The sequence below is a fragment of the Macaca fascicularis genome, chromosome 1, assembly GCF_037993035.2.
Source record: "Macaca fascicularis isolate 582-1 chromosome 1, T2T-MFA8v1.1".
NCBI lineage: Eukaryota > Metazoa > Chordata > Mammalia > Primates > Cercopithecidae > Macaca > Macaca fascicularis.
In genome coordinates, this window is record NC_088375.1 from 145,048,875 (window position 1) to 145,067,355 (window position 18,481).

Sequence of the window (18,481 nt, forward strand, 5' to 3'; positions counted from 1 at the left end):
TGAGAACATCATAAAATCCAACTCTTCTGCAGAAAAGGAAGGGTCCTGTGCCTTCCTTTCACTATGCGCCTCTTGCTCTTGCTGTTCCCTCTGCCTGGAAGCCTCCTTCCAGGACATCTGCCTGGCCTGCTCCTGGACCTCTTTTAATTTCTTGGCCAAAAGTCACCTTTCCAATGAGGCCTTCCCAGGCCATCCTATTTGAAGATTGCAGCTTCTATCTTACCTGTAGTAACCTTCTACCATCTTTGCATGCTTTATTTTTTCCCATTGTCTTTATCCACTAACATATTTACTAATTGATTTTGCTTATTTTGCTTATTTTCCCCATAGAATTTAAAGTTCATAAAGCTGGGAGTTTTGTCTTTTTTCTCCTTCATTGACAATTCTTAGTAGAACAGTGCCTGATACACAGTAGGTTCTTCAACAACTATTTTCTTTATGAATGAATTTATGCCCCTTTTTTAAGACAATAACATCTCACTGGCACCCTTGTTGGAGGGGAGGGGGCAAGATATTTTCAGTGACCAAATAAAAGACAGCATGATGTGAGGGACGAAGAGCAGGAACTCTGGAACCAAATCACCTGGACTGAATAAAGGCTTCAGTACTCACCTTGGGAGGATCCTTAGCCTCTCTGTGCCTCAGATGTCTCACTTGTGAGGATAGTAATAGAACCTATATCTTTGAGTTGTCATGAGGATGACATTTGTTAAAATATATGTAAAGTGTTCAAAAGAGTTCCTGACACATAGGAAGCAGTATGTGTTACTATTTTTAAGGCCAACTTTTAAAAGTCCTTTATTTTCACTCTGTACCACTTCTAGTGATTTCTCTCTCTCCCTATACCTCCTTTTCCAGCTGATCTACCTGAAAAATCACATCTACCCCATAGCTTCTATAATACGTTGATTTCCATCCACTTTTCCAGCCACTGACCTAAGATTTCTAATGATGCAGTTGCTACTTTCCCTTCTTAGCCCCTGAGTTAGTTGTGTTGGCTGCCATCATTGTCCATGGCTTCCTTTGGCTTCTGACCTATGCCTCTCTCCTGGTTTACATCTGTCCTTATGGCTGCCTCTTCTCAGTCTTCTTCAAGGGCCCCACTTTCTTCTCCATTTACTCTTTAACGTTACTACTGACACTGCCTTCCCATCACATTCTCCCTGGGTGATTCTCCTTGCAAGCATGGCTTCAGCTCTCATATCGACACCCCAAATGTGCCGGTCCTACTGACAGCTTCCCAAAGATGTCATGTTCTTTCTCCCATCCATGACTCAGAGCTTTCTTTTCTCCTCTTGGTGTCCTCTGACTTTCAGCTAAGGAGAGGTTCTTGACTAACTTCAGCTGGTTTTCCAAGTTTTAATTCAACCACCACCTTTTCTTTTATTCCCAAACCAAAGTGAGGGTTTCTCTTCAGCATTCCCTTAGTGCCTTATGGACACCTCTACCATAGTATAACACAAGTTATTTTGATTGCTAGTTTATTTATTTCTCCCCTAGATATGAACTACTTATATGTATCCATGTCCTCAAAGTATGGTACCTGGAACATAGCAGCTATGTAAAAAATACCCGGATTCAATACATACATAGATGGCATCTATATAAACTTCTATTGGGTTCTTTTTAAATACAGAACTAAACATTCAGTAAAATAATCATATCTCATCAAAATGTTAGTTCTTTCAGAAAATCTTATTAGGGGTAAGGGTAAAGGATGAAGAAAAGCAAAAAGTTCCACTTTGGCAATATCAGTGGTGCTGGATATATGCTACCTTTCACTGTGAAGCCAGTTTGGAAAGATAAGGGGCCCCCTTTGATGTTAGTGACATCAGACATTACTTGACTATAGTCAATTGCTCTTTGGGCTCATTGAAATCTTTCAAGTACCATATTTACCTTATTAGGAAAGCCCAGTAAACAGGTGTTTCAGGTGATCTGCTATGATTACAGATACATCTACAGAGAACAGTGACTGATACTTACACGGTTAAAAATCACACAGCCAGCTCTCTAAAGAGGTTTCATTGACTTGTGTCTTGCTCTGGCCCCCATTTTGCCAGGGATCTAGGCACCTACCTGTAAAGTACATCCAAACACGCCGATCATGAGCATGGCTACCGAGAGGTAATCGGTAAACACATCCCACCATGGCTTCAGCACTCGGAAGGCAGGCTGCTGCTCAGAGAACTGCCGGAATTCTGTCACGGGAATCATGTTTCTGAGAAAGGAGAGATTACTTGTAAATTAATTTATCTTCAAGTACAACATACTGCATTGTTACCAAATGTGGCTCCAACTCCTCACAGCAGAGGTCTGAATTAGTTCAAGAGCTGTCAAGACACATCAATGTTTTGATGAGCCACTGAATAAAACCACCAGTTGAGGAAATAAGGAGACCCACATGTCCAATAACGAGGTTCCCTTTGTGCACCAGGTGGGACAGAAAGAACATGGCCAGACACTTGCCAAGTCCCAGTTATTTCCTGGACCCTCATTTCTCTTAAACAGAACATGAAGATGCCAGAAAGACTAGAGCTCATCCCTTGAAATGTTTTTGCTATTTATCTTACCATCTTGGGTTATTGCTTTAAGCTATTTTTTTGTTGTTGTTGCTTTAAACTATTTTTAAGTGTAATTTTAGCATTCATTTGTGTTAATTCTTTACTGAGCCCTATTTATAAAGCATTTTGCTCGTTCCATGGGAAAGGAAAACAGTGTTTCAACGTGGTCCTTGTCTTTTAAGAAGAAAGGTCTTATTGATGGTAGTGGGTTGAGGAGGCCTCGATTTTTCTTCCTTGTTTCCTTTTTGTCTCCATGCTTGTATCTTGATTTTTTACTCTGTTTCCTGTACTTCTCACATTTCACTGTGAACCCCAAACTTATCCTAATTTTCTCCTCTGAGACAACAGTTTACTCTGGAAACTCCTATCTCTAACCAAATGACAGAAGATAAATGAATAGGGTGCACCCAAGGCTCTGGGAAAAGGGAAAAAGAGGCACATTCTTTTCTTGATCTGCCCCCTCCTTTCTTACTCATTCTCACTGCCTTTGGTGTGACCCAGGACTTGAGGTTAATTATCCTGCTACTGTGAGGAGAAATATTCTTTCTTTATCTCATGGCAAGGAATAAGGGTGGCCAAGGACGGCCAAAAAAATTTCACCTTCCTTCCCTAATACTGAATTAAGAGCTAGATAGACAATAAACGTCCCAGATAAAAGCAAAGCCTCTTCTTTGATTACAGCTTTGGCAACAATTACAATGTTATCTATTCTGTCTTGCTGCATTGTGACTTTTTCTTAAACAATAATTTGTCTTCTTTTTGAATCTGTTAACACAACGTTGAAAATTTCAACAGCCTGGTGATGTTCTCCTCTCTGACCTACCTACTTGACATCTATGCAGAATACAATTTCCTCATTTTACTGAAACACAACTTTTCTTAACTCCTTTCTGTTACCACCATTAGGCTACAAGTTTCTTGAAGGTAGAATCTACGTGTTCTGCCTATGTGTCTCCTTAAAACACATGTTGCAGGCAAACTGCACAAGCTCAATACATTACTTTGTATATTTCGAGTGTGATTAAAATTTCAGACTAGTCCGAACTTCCATTTTCCTGACACTTAATGGCCTCTTTGTTTTTCTCAGTAAATTATTACAGTCCCACTGCCCAAATGTTTGATAGTCACAGTTGTCTCAGTGGCAGTTACAGATGGCATAAACTCATCTTGACTTCCAAGTTCCACTTCAGAAGCTACTGTCTTACTCTATTTTGCATCCCCATTACTTGCCATACTGCTGGAAAAACAAGAAGCTATGAACAACTGTCTGTTGAATAAATTCTGATGTTTATTCATGAACCAATGCTCATCCAACTCAGATATGGGGTGACCCTAATCAGCTGCAGTGGCAGGGATAATTAGCAAACCACCTGTGTTATAGTCTATTGTTCCTTGATAGATTTGGTTGTTGTCTCCTCCATAAGTTTCTTTACATCATAGAGGAAGTTGGACTTATTTATAAAAGTGAGCAACAATTTCAGAAATAAAATGCACCAATATAGAGCAGTGGCTCTCTTAACTTTTTGATCTCAGGAACCCCTCATGCTCTACAACAATGAGGAGAACCCCAAAGTGTTTACATGGGTTACACCTATACATATTTGCCACACCTACAAGTGAAAAACCAATAAACTAAAAATATATGTAATTTATTAAAAAGTAAACTCATTAATCAACATATATCATCATGAAAAATAACCATATTTTCCAAAACAAAATTAGTAGACCAATGAAATTGTTCTAAATTTTTGCAAATCCCTTTAACGCCTGGCTTAATATAAAAGACAGCTGAATAGAAGACATATCTGCTTCTGCAATCTATTATGATATGTTGTTTTGTCTGAAATTTCCATCTATTGTGATATGATATGTTGTTTTGTCTGAAATGTATGGACCAAACATGGCCTCACAAAGACGTGGTTGGAAAAGGGAGGAGTATCCTTTTTATATCATGGTATATATTTATTTTTGATACTATGCTAAACCTTGACTAACTTAGTTGCAATATGGAAACTGGAAACTATATCAAACAACTTTTTAAACCTCATTATATTAGAATTAATTAGTGGCCGGGCTCAGTGGCTCGCCTGTAATCCCAGCACTTTGGGAGGCCAACGTTGGTAGATCACGAGGTCAGGAGATCAAGACCATCCTGGCCAACATGGTGAAACCCCAACTCTACTAAAAATACAAAAATTAGCTGGGCGTGGTGGCATGCACTTGTAATCCCAGCTACTTGGGAGGCTGAGGCAGGAGAATCGCTTGAACCCAGGAGGCAGAGGTTGCAGTGAGCCGAGATCATGCCACTGGACTCCAGCCTGGTGACAGAGTGAGACTCCATCTCAAAAAAAAAAAAAAAAAAAAAAAAAAAAGAAAAAAATTTAATTAGTCTATCTTGTACTTTGAATGGATTTTTTACATATGCATGATTTTGTAACACATGGATGATTTTGTAACATCATGCATTGGTAATTTGGAAAACATTGGATCACTGAGTTATCCAGATCTTCCAAATGTTGGCACATTTCATCATAACAAAATATTAAGACGTATTTTAGTAATAATATTTAAAAATTCATTAATATCACCACTGCTATCATCAGAAAAATGTTTAAGTATTGGGAAGCTGTCAAGCTCATGGTGGTGACCACAAGTTTTCCAAAATTCTAATTATCACTTGAAAGTTTGAATTTTATTGCTGTCAACAAATACTTTAGTTGTTCTCCTTGAAGTGTCAGGATCACTTCATTCATTTTGAGGATATATATGTCACATACTCAAGTCTCAATAATCAGTTGTTTTATTCAAGTAAAAGTAGTATGATGTGATAAAGTAGCTCATTCTACTTTCAACTCCATTACACAAGAGCTTTCTCTTGAGACAACCATTGTACTTTGGAATGCAGCAGAAGTGCTTTATGTATTCTTTCCATTTGATCACATAATGTATTAATAAAATATGCAGTCAAAGGTTGAGAGTTATTAAAACAATAATTTTTACTGCCTCAATAAGGACAGTAAGTGAACCTAGTTTTTTAATTGCAAGTATTACCAGTGAAGAACACAATCCGGCGGAGGGGGGGGGGGGAGCGGAGCAAGATGGCCGAATAGGAACAGCTCCAGTCTCCAACTCCCAGCGCGAGCGACACAGAAGACTGGTGATTTCTGCATTTTCAACTGAGGTACTGGGTTCATCTCACTGGGGAGTGCCGGACGATCGGTGCTGGTCAGCTGCTGCAGCCCGACCTGCGAGAGCTGAAGCAGGGCGAGGCATTGCCTCACCTGGGAAGCGCAAGGGGGAAGGCAATCCCTTTTCCTAGCCAGGGGAACTGAGACACACAACACCTGGAAAATTGGGTAACTCCCACCCCAATACTGCGCTTTAAGCAAACAGGCACACCAGGAGATCATATCCCACACCTGGCCAGGAGGGTCCCACACCCACGGAGCCTTCCTCATTGCTAGCACAGCAGTCTGTGATCTACCGGCAAGGCAGCAGCGAGGCTGGGGGAGGGGCGCCCGCCATTGCTGAGGCTTAAGTAGGTAAACAAAGCTGCTGGGAAGCTCGAACTGGGTGGAGCTCACAGCAGCTCAAGGAAACCTGCCTGTCTCTGTAGACTCCACCTCTGGGGACAGGGCAATAACAAACGCAGCCGAAACCTCTGCAGACGCAAACGACTCTGTCTGACAGCTTTGAAGAGAGCAGTGGATCTCCCAACACGGAGGTTGAGATCTGAGAAGGGACAGACTCCCTGCTCAAGTGGGTCCCTGACCCCTGAGTAGCCTAACTGGGAGACATCCCCCACTAGGGGCAGTCTGACACCCCACACCTCACAGGGTGGAGTACACACCTGAGAGGAAGCTTCCAAAGCAAGAATCAGACAGGTACACTCGCTGTTCAGAAATATTCTATCTTCTGCAGCCTCTGCTGCTGATACCCAGGCAAACAGGGTCTGGAGTGGACCTCAAGCAATCTCCAACAGACCTACAGCTGAGGGTCCTGACTGTTAGAAGGAAAACTATCAAACAGAAAGGACACCTACACCAAAACCCCATCAGTACATCACCATCATCAAAGACCAGAGGCAGATAAAACCACAAAGATGGGGAAAAAGCAGGGCAGAAAAGCTGGGAATTCAAAAAATAAGAGCGCATCTCCCCCGGCAAAGGAGCGCAGCTCATCGCCAGCAACGGATCAAAGCTGGACGGAGAATGACTTTGACGAGATGAGAGAAGAAGGCTTCAGTCCATCAAATTTCTCAGAGCTAAAGGAGGAATTACGTACCCAGCGCAAAGAAACTAAAAATCTTGAAAAAAAAGTGGAAGAATTGATGGCTAGAGTAATTAATGCAGAGAAGGTCATAAACGAAATGAAAGAGATGAAAACCATGACACGAGAAATACGTGACAAATGCACAAGCTTCAGTAACCGACTCGATCAACTGGAAGAAAGAGTATCTGCGATTGAGGATCAAATGAATGAAATGAAGCGAGAAGAGAAACCAAAAGAAAAAAGAAGAAAAAGAAATGAACAAAGCCTGCAAGAAGTATGGGATTATGTAAAAAGACCAAATCTACATCTGATTGGGGTGCCTGAAAGTGAGGGGGAAAATGGAACCAAGTTGGAAAACAATCTTCAGGATATCATCCAGGAGAACTTCCCCAACCTAGTAGGGCAGGCCAACATTCAAATCCAGGAAATACAGAGAACGCCACAAAGATACTCCTCGAGAAGAGCAACTCCAAGACACATAATTGCCAGATTCACCAAAGTTGAAATGAAGGAAAAAATCTTAAGGACAGCCAGAGAGAAAGGTCGGGTTACCCACAAAGGGAAGCCCATCAGACTAACAGCAGCTCTCTCGGCAGAAACTCTCCAAGCCAGAAGAGAGTGGGGGCCAATATTCAACATTCTTCAAGAAAAGAATTTTCAACCCAGAATTTCATATCCAGCCAAACTAAGTTTCATAAGTGAAGGAGAAATAAAATCCTTTACAGATAAGCAAATGCTTAGAGATTTTGTCACCACTAGGCCTGCCTTACAAGAGACCCTGAAGGAAGCACTAAACATGGAAAGGAACAACCAGTACCAGCCATTGCAAAAACATGCCAAAATGTAAAGACCATCGAGGCTAGGAAGAAACTGCATCAACTAACGAGCAAAATAACCAGTTAATATCATAATGGCAGGATCAAGTTCACACATAACAATCTTAACCTTAAATGTAAATGGACTAAATGCTCCAATTAAAAGACACAGACTGGCAAACTGGATAAAGAGTCAAGACCCATCAGTCTGCTGTATTCAGGAGACCCATCTCACACGCAGAGACATACATAGGCTCAAAATAAAGGGATGGAGGAAGATTTACCAAGCAAATGGAGAACAAAAAAAAGCGGGGGTTGCAATACTAGTCTCTGATAAAACAGACTTTAAACCATCAAAGATCAAAAGAGACAAAGAAGGCCATTACATAATGGTAAAGGGATCAATTCAACAGGAAGAGCTAACTATCCTAAATATATATGCACCCAATACAGGAGCACCCAGATTCATAAAGCAAGTCCTTAGAGACTTACAAAGAGACTTAGACTCCCATACAATAATAATGGGAGACTTCAACACTCCACTGTCAACATTAGACAGATCAACGAGACAGAAAGTTAACAAGGATATCCAGGAATTGAACTCATCTCTGCAGCAAGCAGACCTAATAGACATCTATAGAACTCTCCACCCCAAATCAACAGAATATACATTCTTCTCAGCACCACATCGTACTTACTCCAAAATCGACCACGTAATTGGAAGTAAAACACTCCTCAGCAAATGTACAAGAACAGAAATTATAACAAACTGTCTCTCAGACCACAGTGCAATCAAACTAGAACTCAGGACTAAGAAACTCAATCAAAACCGCTCAACTACATGGAAACTGAACAACCTGCTCCTGAATGACTACTGGGTACATAACGAAATGAAGGCAGAAATAAAGATGTTCTTTGAAACCAATGAGAACAAAGATACAACATACCAGAATCTCTGGGACACATTTAAAGCAGTGTGTAGAGGGAAATTTATAGCACTAAATGCCCACAAGAGAAAGCAGGAAAGATCTAAAATTGACACTCTAACATCGCAATTAAAAGAACTAGAGAAGCAAGAGCAAACACATTCGAAAGCCAGCAGAAGGCTAGAAATAACTAAGATCAGAGAAGAACTGAAGGAGATAGAGACACAAAAAACTCTCCAAAAAATCAATGAATCCAGGAGTTGGTTTTTTGAAAAGATCAACAAAATTGACAGACCACTAGCAAGACTAATAAAGAAGAAAAGAGAGAAGAATCAAATCGATGCAATTAAAAATGATAAAGGGGATATCACCATCGACCCCACAGAAATACAAACTACCATCAGAGAATACTATAAACACCTCTATGCAAATAAACTGGAAAATCTAGAAGAAATGGATAATTTCCTGGACACTTACACTCTTCCAAGACTAAACCAGGAAGAAGTTGAATCCCTGAATAGACCAATAGCAGGCTCTGAAATTGAGGCAATAATTAATAGCCTACCAACCAAAAAAAGTCCAGGACCAGATGGATTCACAGCTGAATTCTACCAGAGGTACAAGGAGGAGTTGGTACCATTCCTTCTGAAACTATTCCAATCAATAGAAAAAGAGGGAATCCTCCCTAACTCATTTTATGAGGCCAACATCATCCTGATACCAAAGCCTGGCAGAGACACAACAAAAAAAGAGAATTTTAGACCAATATCCCTGATGAACATCGATGCAAAAATCCTCAATAAAATACTGGCAAACCGGATTCAGCAACACATCAAAAAGCTTATCCACCATGATCAAGTGGGCTTCATCCCTGGGATGCAAGGCTGGTTCAACATTCGCAAATCAATAAACATAATCCAGCATATAAACAGAACCAAAGACAAGAACCACATGATTATCTCAATAGATGCAGAAAAGGCTTTTGACAAAATTCAACAGCCCTTCATGCTAAAAACGCTCAATAAATTCGGTATTGATGGAACGTACCTCAAAATAATAAGAGCTATCTATGACAAACCCACAGCCAATATCATACTGAATGGGCAAAAACTGGAAAAATTCCCTTTGAAAACTGGCACAAGACAGGGATGCCCTCTCTCACCACTCCTATTCAACATAGTGTTGGAAGTTCTGGCTAGGGCAATTAGGCAAGAGAAAGAAATCAAGGGTATTCAGTTAGGAAAAGAAGAAGTCAAACTGTCCCTGTTTGCAGATGACATGATTGTATATTTAGAAAACCCCATTGTCTCAGCCCAAAATCTCCTTAAGCTGATAAGCAACTTCAGCAAAGTCTCAGGATACAAAATCAATGTGCAAAAATCACAAGCATTCTTATACACCAGTAACAGACAAACAGAGAGCCAAATCAGGAATGAACTTCCATTCACAATTGCTTCAAAGAGAATCAAATACCTAGGAATCCAACTTACAAGGGATGTAAAGGACCTCTTCAAGGAGAACTACAAACCACTGCTCAGTGAAATCAAAGAGGACACAAACAAATGGAAGAACATACCATGCTCATGGATAGGAAGAATCAATATCGTGAAAATGGCCATACTGCCCAAGGTAATTTATAGATTCAATGCCATCCCCATCAAGCTACCAATGAGTTTCTTCACAGAATTGGAAAAAACTGCTTTAAAGTTCAGATGGAACCAAAAAAGAGCCCGCATCTCCAAGACAATCCTAAGTCAAAAGAACAAAGCTGGAGGCATCACGCTACCTGACTTCAAACTATACTACAAGGCTACAGTAACCAAAACAGCATGGTACTGGTACCAAAACAGAGATATAGACCAATGGAACAGAACAGAGTCCTCAGAAATAATACCACACATCTACAGCCATCTGATCTTTGACAAACCTGAGAGAAACAAGAAATGGGGAAAGGATTCCCTATTTAATAAATGGTGCTGGGAAAATTGGCTAGCCATAAGTAGAAAGCTGAAACTGGATCCTTTCCTTACTCCTTATACGAAAATTAATTCAAGATGGATTAGAGACTTAAATGTTAGACCTAATACCATAAAAATCCTAGAGGAAAACCTAGGTAGTACCATTCAGGACATAGGCATGGGCAAAGACTTCATGTCTAAAACACCAAAAGCAACGGCAGCAAAAGCCAAAATTGACAAATGGGATCTCATTAAACTAAAGAGCTTCTGCACAGCAAAAGAAACTACCATCAGAGTGAACAGGCAACCTACAGAATGGGAGAAAATTTTTGCAATCTACTCATCTGACAAAGGGCTAATATCCAGAACCTACAAAGAACTCAAACAAATTTACAAGAAAAAAACAAACAACCCCATCAAAAAGTGGGCAAAGGATATGAACAGACATTTCTCAAAAGAAGACATTCATACAGCCAACAGACACATGAAAAAATGCTCATCATCACTGGCCATCAGAGAAATGCAAATCAAAACCACAATGAGATACCATCTCACACCAGTTAGAATGGCGATCATTAAAAAGTCAGGAAACAACAGGTGCTGGAGAGGATGTGGAGAAATAGGAACACTTTTACACTGTTAGTGGGATTGTAAACTAGTTCAACCATTATGGAAAACAGTATGGCGATTCCTCAAGGATCTAGAACTAGATGTACCATATGACCCAGCCATCCCATTACTGGGTATATACCCAAAGGATTATAAATTATGCTGCTATAAAGACACATGCACACGTATGTTTACTGTGGCACTATTCACAATAGCAAAGACTTGGAATCAACCCAAATGTCCATCAGTGACAGATTGGATTAAGAAAATGTGGCACATATACACCATGGAATACTATGCAGCCATCAAAAAGGATGAGTTTGTGTCCTTCGTAGGGACATGGATGCAGCTGGAAACCATCATTCTTAGCAAACTATCACAAGAACAGAAAACCAAACACCGCATGTTCTCACTCATAGGTGGGAACTGAACAATGAGATCACTTGGACTCAGGAAGGGGAACATCACACACAGGGGCCTATCATGGGGAGGGGGGAGGGGGGAGGGATTGCATTGGGAGTTATACCTGATGTAAATGACGAGTTGATGGGTGCAGCACAGCAACATGGCACAAGTATACATATGTAACAAACCTGCACGTTATGCACATGTACCCTACAACTTAAAGTATAATAATAATAAATAAATTAAAAAAAAAAAAAAAAAAAAAGAACACAATCCCTTCAGTACAGTCGGGTGCCTCTATCTTAAATAATGTGAAGGTGCCTTACTAACCATGGCTTTTGTACCATCAGTGAAATAGGCAAAAAACACCTTAGCATTACAAAACAGTTTTGACTTCACGGGGTCCCTTAAAAAGGTCTAAGTTGCCAGGCTTCCATGGGCCACACTTTGAGAACCACTAAGGCAGAGGGTCACCGTTCCTTTGTCTAAGTCTTAAATAGGGAGCTAAAGATTGATCAGCATAATTTTATTTCTAGCTAAACATTTTTCTATTTTAGAAATATAAATATATTTCCTCCAACCTTGATTTTCAACTTACTACAAAGGATTTTAATTTATCTTATCAGTAATGTCTTTGGAAGTATAATATTTTTAATTAAATCAAGAGATTCTGGTAACCTAAGTTTAAAAATGAAAAATATTACATCTCTGCTTCTGTAACCCTTTGCAGACATTCAGATTCATTTCCTTATTTAAAATACTTATTGTAGGCTGGGTGCGGTGGCTTACACCTGTAATCCCAGCATTTTGGGAGGCCGAGGTGGGTGGATCACTTGAGATCAAAGGTTTAACACCAGCCCACCCAACATGGTAAAACCCCATCTCTACTAAAAATACAAAACTTAGCCAGATGTGGTGGTGTGTACCTATAATCCCAGCTACTCAGGTGGCTGAGGCAGGAGAATAGCTTGAACCTGGAAGTCAGAGGTTGCAGTGAGCCGGGATCGTGCCACTGCACTCTAGCCTGGGAGACAGAGTGAGGCTCCATCTCAAAAAAAAAAAAAAAAAAAGCATGAAAGCATGAAACACCTAACACGTATCAACTACCAAGTCAAATGTCCTGTGGCCATCTCCAGACCAGAAAAAAAAAAAACTTATTACAAAAACTATTTTAGTAGATCCATATTCCACATAACTTTACTTTTCAAAGATATATATTTTGGTAAAGAATATTGGTAAAGTTGGCCGGGCGTGGTGGCTCACGCCTGTAATCCCAGCACTTTGGGAGGCCAAGGCAGGCAGATCACAAGGTCAGGAGATCGAGACTACTATCCTGGTTAACACAGTGAAACCCCGTCTCCACTAAAAATACAAAAAATTAGCCAGGCGTGGTGGTGGGCGCCTGTAGTCCCAGCTACTCGGGAGGCTGAGGCAGGAGAATGGTGTGAACCCGGGAGGTGGAGCTTGCAGTGAGCCGAGATCGCACCACTGCACTCCATCCAGCCTGGGCGACAGAGCGAGACTCCTTCTCAAAAAAAAAAAAAAAAAAATTTTATTTATATGGCTCTTCCTAAAATAATATGTTCCCATCCCTCCCCAGGATAATTTTTGTATTTCTTGTCTAGAATTAATATCCCAGAATGTATTCTGCTCTATTTATCTATCCATGACCTAAAGAAAATGAAACTTATTCTAGTGTGATTCCAACATGATTGCTAACACTGTTTTATGGCTATCAGGTGGGTAGAGTTAACATTTGTTTTGTTCCACATTTTTTCTGACAGTGGGTAAACAGCATCACCTTTAGCACAATCATACATCATTCAAGGAAACAAGAACCAATTCCAAATGATAGTAGGTATCCTGTCAGTAACCCATTTTGATTAGTGGCCCTGATCAAAATGAACACAAAACAGTTTAATAGTTGCTGAGTACATGAAATAAGAATTCAACAGAGAAGAACCTCATGTGTATTACTCATCTATGTTGTTGAATCCAATGGTCAGTTCTCATTCCTTCTTTTGTTGTTTTTTTGGAGACAGGGTCTGGCTCTGTCACCCAGACTGGAGTGCAGTGGTGTGATCTTGGCTCACTGTAACCTCCACCTCCTGAGTTCAAGTGATTCTGTCTCAGCCTCCTGGGTAGCTGGGACTACAGGTATGTACCACCACACCCAGCTAATTTTTGTATTTTAAGTAGAGACAGGATTTCACCATGTTGGCCAGGATGGTCTCAAACTCCTAGTCTCAAGTGATCCACCCACCTAGGCCTCCCAAACTGCTGGGATTATGGGCATGAGCCACTGTGCCTGGCCTTTCATTCCTCATCTTATTTATGAGCAGCATTTCATGTAATTTGACCATTCCTCCCTTGGCTTTTAAAGGACACCATAGCCTTCTTGTTTTCCTTCTACTTCCCTGGCTATTCCTTCATTGTTTCCTCCTCTTCTTTCTGACCTCCTTTTTTGGAGCATCCCAATGCTTACTCTTAGTTCCTCTTGTCTTCCCTAATGCATTCAGTCCCCTTGTGATTGCATCTGGCCTCAATGTTTCAATATCATCTATACTTAACACTTCACACATTCATATCTCCATCCAGACTCACAGATCCCACTACCTACTCGACATCTCCTCTCGGATATCCACTAGACACATCAAACTCAGCCTGTCCAAAACCTACTCCTGTCCCAGTCCCCTATTCCCCATCCCCATAGCAAACCCTTCTCCACTTATGGCTTTCCTATTCAGTAAATAGCAACTCTGTCTTTCCAGCTGCTTAGGCCACAAATCTTGGAGTCATCCTTGACTCCTCTCTGTCTCATAAAATCACATGCGGTCTGTCAAAAAACCCTCATTTATTGTGTTTTTTCTTTCTTTCTTTTTTTTTTTTTTAGACGGAGTTTCTCCCTTGTTGCCCAGGCTGGAGTGCAATGGCGCGATCTTGGCTCACTGCAACATCTGCCTCCCAGGTTCACGCGATTCTCCTGCCTCAGCCTCCCGAGTAGCTGGGATTACAGGCATGTGCCACCATGACTGGTTAATTTTGTATTTTCAGTAGAGACGGGGTTTCTCCATGATGGTCAGGCTGGTCTTGAACTCCTGACCTCAGGTGATCCACCTGCCTCAGTCTCCCAGAGTGCTGGGATTAGAGGTGTGAGCCACCACACCCAGCCTTGTATTTCTTGATGTATTGCATCTCTACTTCCACAAGAATGCAAGTTTCATGATGACAGAACTTCACTTATCAGTTCTATTGTGTTCATCAATGTGTTACAAGTACCTAGAAAATAATGCTTGGCATGTATTAGATACTCAACTAATGTTTGATGAATAAATGGGTGAATACATAGTAATTTGAGTTAAGAAAGTGGGATATAATTGCTTTTGCAATTTTTATTACTGAAGCTAAAAGCAAAGTATATGTCTGACCCTGCCACGGTAGGAAGATCCCACACACAGGGCCAGGACATTAGCATAGCTAAAGCCAGTGTGAACAAGGGCAAAAGAGGTAAGGAACAGAAATGCCATGATTTTAAATTTATGGGTTCTTTTCAGTTGTACTCAAAGGTTCCACAAATCAAAACAAAGTCATCAGAATATGCTGAAAACATCAGTTATAAAACAAGTTGCTTTTCTTTTGGCAGTGCAAGGATGGAAATAAAAAGCAGGAGAAAAAAGGCAAAATTTCTCAATTACATAAAAATTATACCTTTCTCTCTTGGGAGAGCATGACTGTAGATTGTGTTTTATTGTACAGTTGTGGCATTCATGACAAAATATTTCTAGGAAAATCCACTGAAGCAGAACATAATTATATGGTTCTGTAGAAATGTATTTAATTAAATGAGAAAATCATAAATGGGTTATAAAATTTTATAACCTGAAAAAGGTCAAAGAGATCATCCAGTCCAGACCCCTTACTTTATGGCTGAAAATCCTGAGCCAAGAGAGATTAGGTGACTTGTCCGAGGAACACAGCTAATGGTGAACTATAACTTATAACCAAATCTTTCTTCTTTCCATCTAGAGCTCTTTGTTAATACCACATGATGCTGACTGGAACTGAAAGAAGTTAAACTGTATTAAGAAACAAATAGTTTAAATAGAATTCTTCCTGTACTCAAATTTCTCTTTTCATGTTTCTCATTTGACAATACAAAAGAAAAAATAAACGTACATTAACACATTTAAATGATTCTTAAGCTGTACTGCCCTCATAGCATCATAAAATGATAGAACTCTTGACTCAAAGGAATCTTAAGAGGTAAGCGGAACTTGCAACCCAATTAATACTTCTATCTTATCTTTTCCTTGGAATACTTCTATCTTATCTTTTCCTTGGATAGCTCCATGATATTGTATGTTCAATTAATGGACCAATTACATTATTTGGAAAGTCTTCAAGTTGCGCTTAACCTATTTTTCTAAGAGTGTTGGTGGGGGTGGCAAAAGTACTTCTACCTAGCAATTTTAGTTCTCTTTTAAACAATGAAGATATTATTCCTTTCTGATTATGCTCTTCACATATTTAAAGAAAAATCCTTTTAATTGTGTGTACTTCAGGCTGTACATCTCAAGGCCTTTGCTTTACATGATAGTTTCCACAGTTACCTATATTATTGTAGTCATAGGTCTTTGAATCCACTAAAAATCTATGATCAGTACCTGCTTGTTTCCTCTCACAAGCATAACTCACTTTCATTCACTCATGTGCTTGCTATAAATTATGAGAGGGAATTATATGTCAGGCACTGTGCTAAGTGCTGAGAGAACCCCTCACCCACATGTACACTCATGGGAGAATATTCATTGAAGAAATTCCTAAAAAAACATGAATTGAAACTCCTTTGTAAATGGGGTTGATTATTGTTTCCTGTACCAATAGTGCATTTAAAGAGGTTGTTACAGTATTTTTATTTCACCAAGGATAGAATTTATATCTCATCTCTGTATCTTCAAGAAAGCAGCACAGTGTCTTAGAAGCAGCCCTCGATACAAATTTGTTATACTGAAATAGACTTATCCAGGCTTATCACTCACACAGATAAAGACACACTCAATCGAGCATTTTGTAGTAAGGACCAACTCTTTCATTATGTTATTATCCCCATAGATCGGCCCTGACATTGCAATAAATGAGAGAGAGAGACTATTACTGAATAGCTCCATGTTGTAAATAATGATTATTCAAAGAACATCCACTACCGAAGAGAATGTCTGAAATGAGGAAAGAAATCAGGAATAATTTATAATTTCAAAGTTAAATATCATTGAATTTTTAATGTACAATGTTCTGTCACTAGTGCTAAAGAGGATGTGTTGATCAATAATGTCTTCTGAGGTCTTAGCTCGTACCCAAGAAAATGGCCAAATGTGACTCCCTTGTCAGAACACGAACCTATTAAGAAACAGGTGATAGAAAACAAATCTAAACATTAAAGTATTATTAACAAAATAATGATCTGGAATATTGCATTTCTAAATCTCACTGAGATCTTAAAGCTTTAATTTCTTTGGGATTATTGTCAAATAGCTTCAGCTATATGTATATGATACTAATAATTATTTAATGCCTATTCTGCACAATTCAAGTGCATTTAAATTCAGAAATCCTTTCTGAAGTGAAGCTAAGCTGAGATCTAATAGTCCTTTAAAAACTGTTCATAGAAGATTATCACCAAATGTCAGTCATTTCTTTCCATATCTCTGTTATTCTGAGTATACCTATAGTCTCTCTCAGAAATGGCTCAGCTCTCTGCATCTTACTGGCCTTCTTGTCACCTCTTCATTCTAATTTTTTTTTCTGTCTCCTTTATCCACTCTTCCATGAGGTAGCATGGATACACACCCCTTCCCAATCCCAATCAGATTCTAAACCCTTGAAAAGGCTGTGTGTTTCTCCTTGAACTCTCAATATCATTGGCTGTGGTTAAGGCCAGGTTTTCAATCACCTTATCAGTCTCAACATCCAAAAGCTAAGTCGAATTCAACTGGGGAAATCTGTAATGACTAGTTTGAGGATCACTGATCTCTTCCTTCAATGTACAGAAAGAGACTGAGGTTTATCTCCAATCCAGTTTTACCCCTTGAACAAAGAGGACACAGGGTTCTAAGCAACAGGTTCTAACAAGGTTCTAACACCACGAACATACAGCTCAGCCCAGAAAACCCAGGCACGGCAGGTGCTGGCAAAGCCATCTGCGGGGAATGCTGCTTGCTTTCTGATGAAGGGCAGCAAGGAGAGGAGGGTACAGAAGGCAAGAAGACTCCTGCCCTCAAGAGCATTAAAACTAACGTTTCTTGTTTATTTTGTAACTTCTGGAATTTACAGTTTTCTGAAAAGGCAAGGGATCACCTTTCATTTTATATTCCTTGCTCTGGGGCCTAGAATACTCAAAAAAAAGGTTTTTTGTTTGTCTGTTTGTTTTCTGAGTTGAACTCTTAATGATTTCATAGGGAGAAAGTTGTCTTTTCTGTTCTGACAAGAAATGTAGCTGGTTTTTCAAATACCTTTCCATAAAAATAGTTGGTAGACTGGTACCTGCACTAACTGTCAACCAAAAAGTGTGATAGGGAAGCTAAAGCAACTTTTTGTCAAACACTTTTCCACTTGCTTTTTGTTTTGTTAAATAGGGGTAACATTTAAAATTTCCAGCTATGTTAAATATAAAAAACTAGGAAACAAAGTAACACTGCTCAGAAACCAAGAGACTGATGTTTAAAGTGACAGACTGAAAGACTAACGGGTTTAGAGTATGATCATTTTTATCTTCCTTTTCAATTAAGCTAATCTTTACAGGAATCTACCATTTAAAATGTACCGTCTAGTATCAGGGACCATGGAAGATTTGATAGTTGCAGAAAAACACTAACTGTTGACTAATTATCTTTGGAGCTTTTCAAGAAGGCTGCCTTCCATCTCATGCCAGCTGT

At 39.7% G+C, this 18,481-nt stretch overlaps 1 protein-coding gene across 1 annotated transcript in view; it reads right to left on the reverse strand.

Annotated features, from left to right (window-relative positions):
* Positions 1-18,481, reverse strand: part of LRRC8C (leucine rich repeat containing 8 VRAC subunit C) — a 96,664-nt gene that overhangs the window by 36,688 nt on the left and 41,495 nt on the right. The window contains exon 2 of the mRNA XM_005542791.4: positions 2,080-2,221. Coding sequence (XP_005542848.1) covers positions 2,080-2,217 — 138 coding nt within the window. The 5' untranslated portion in view covers positions 2,218-2,221. The remainder of the gene's footprint in view (positions 1-2,079; positions 2,222-18,481) is intronic.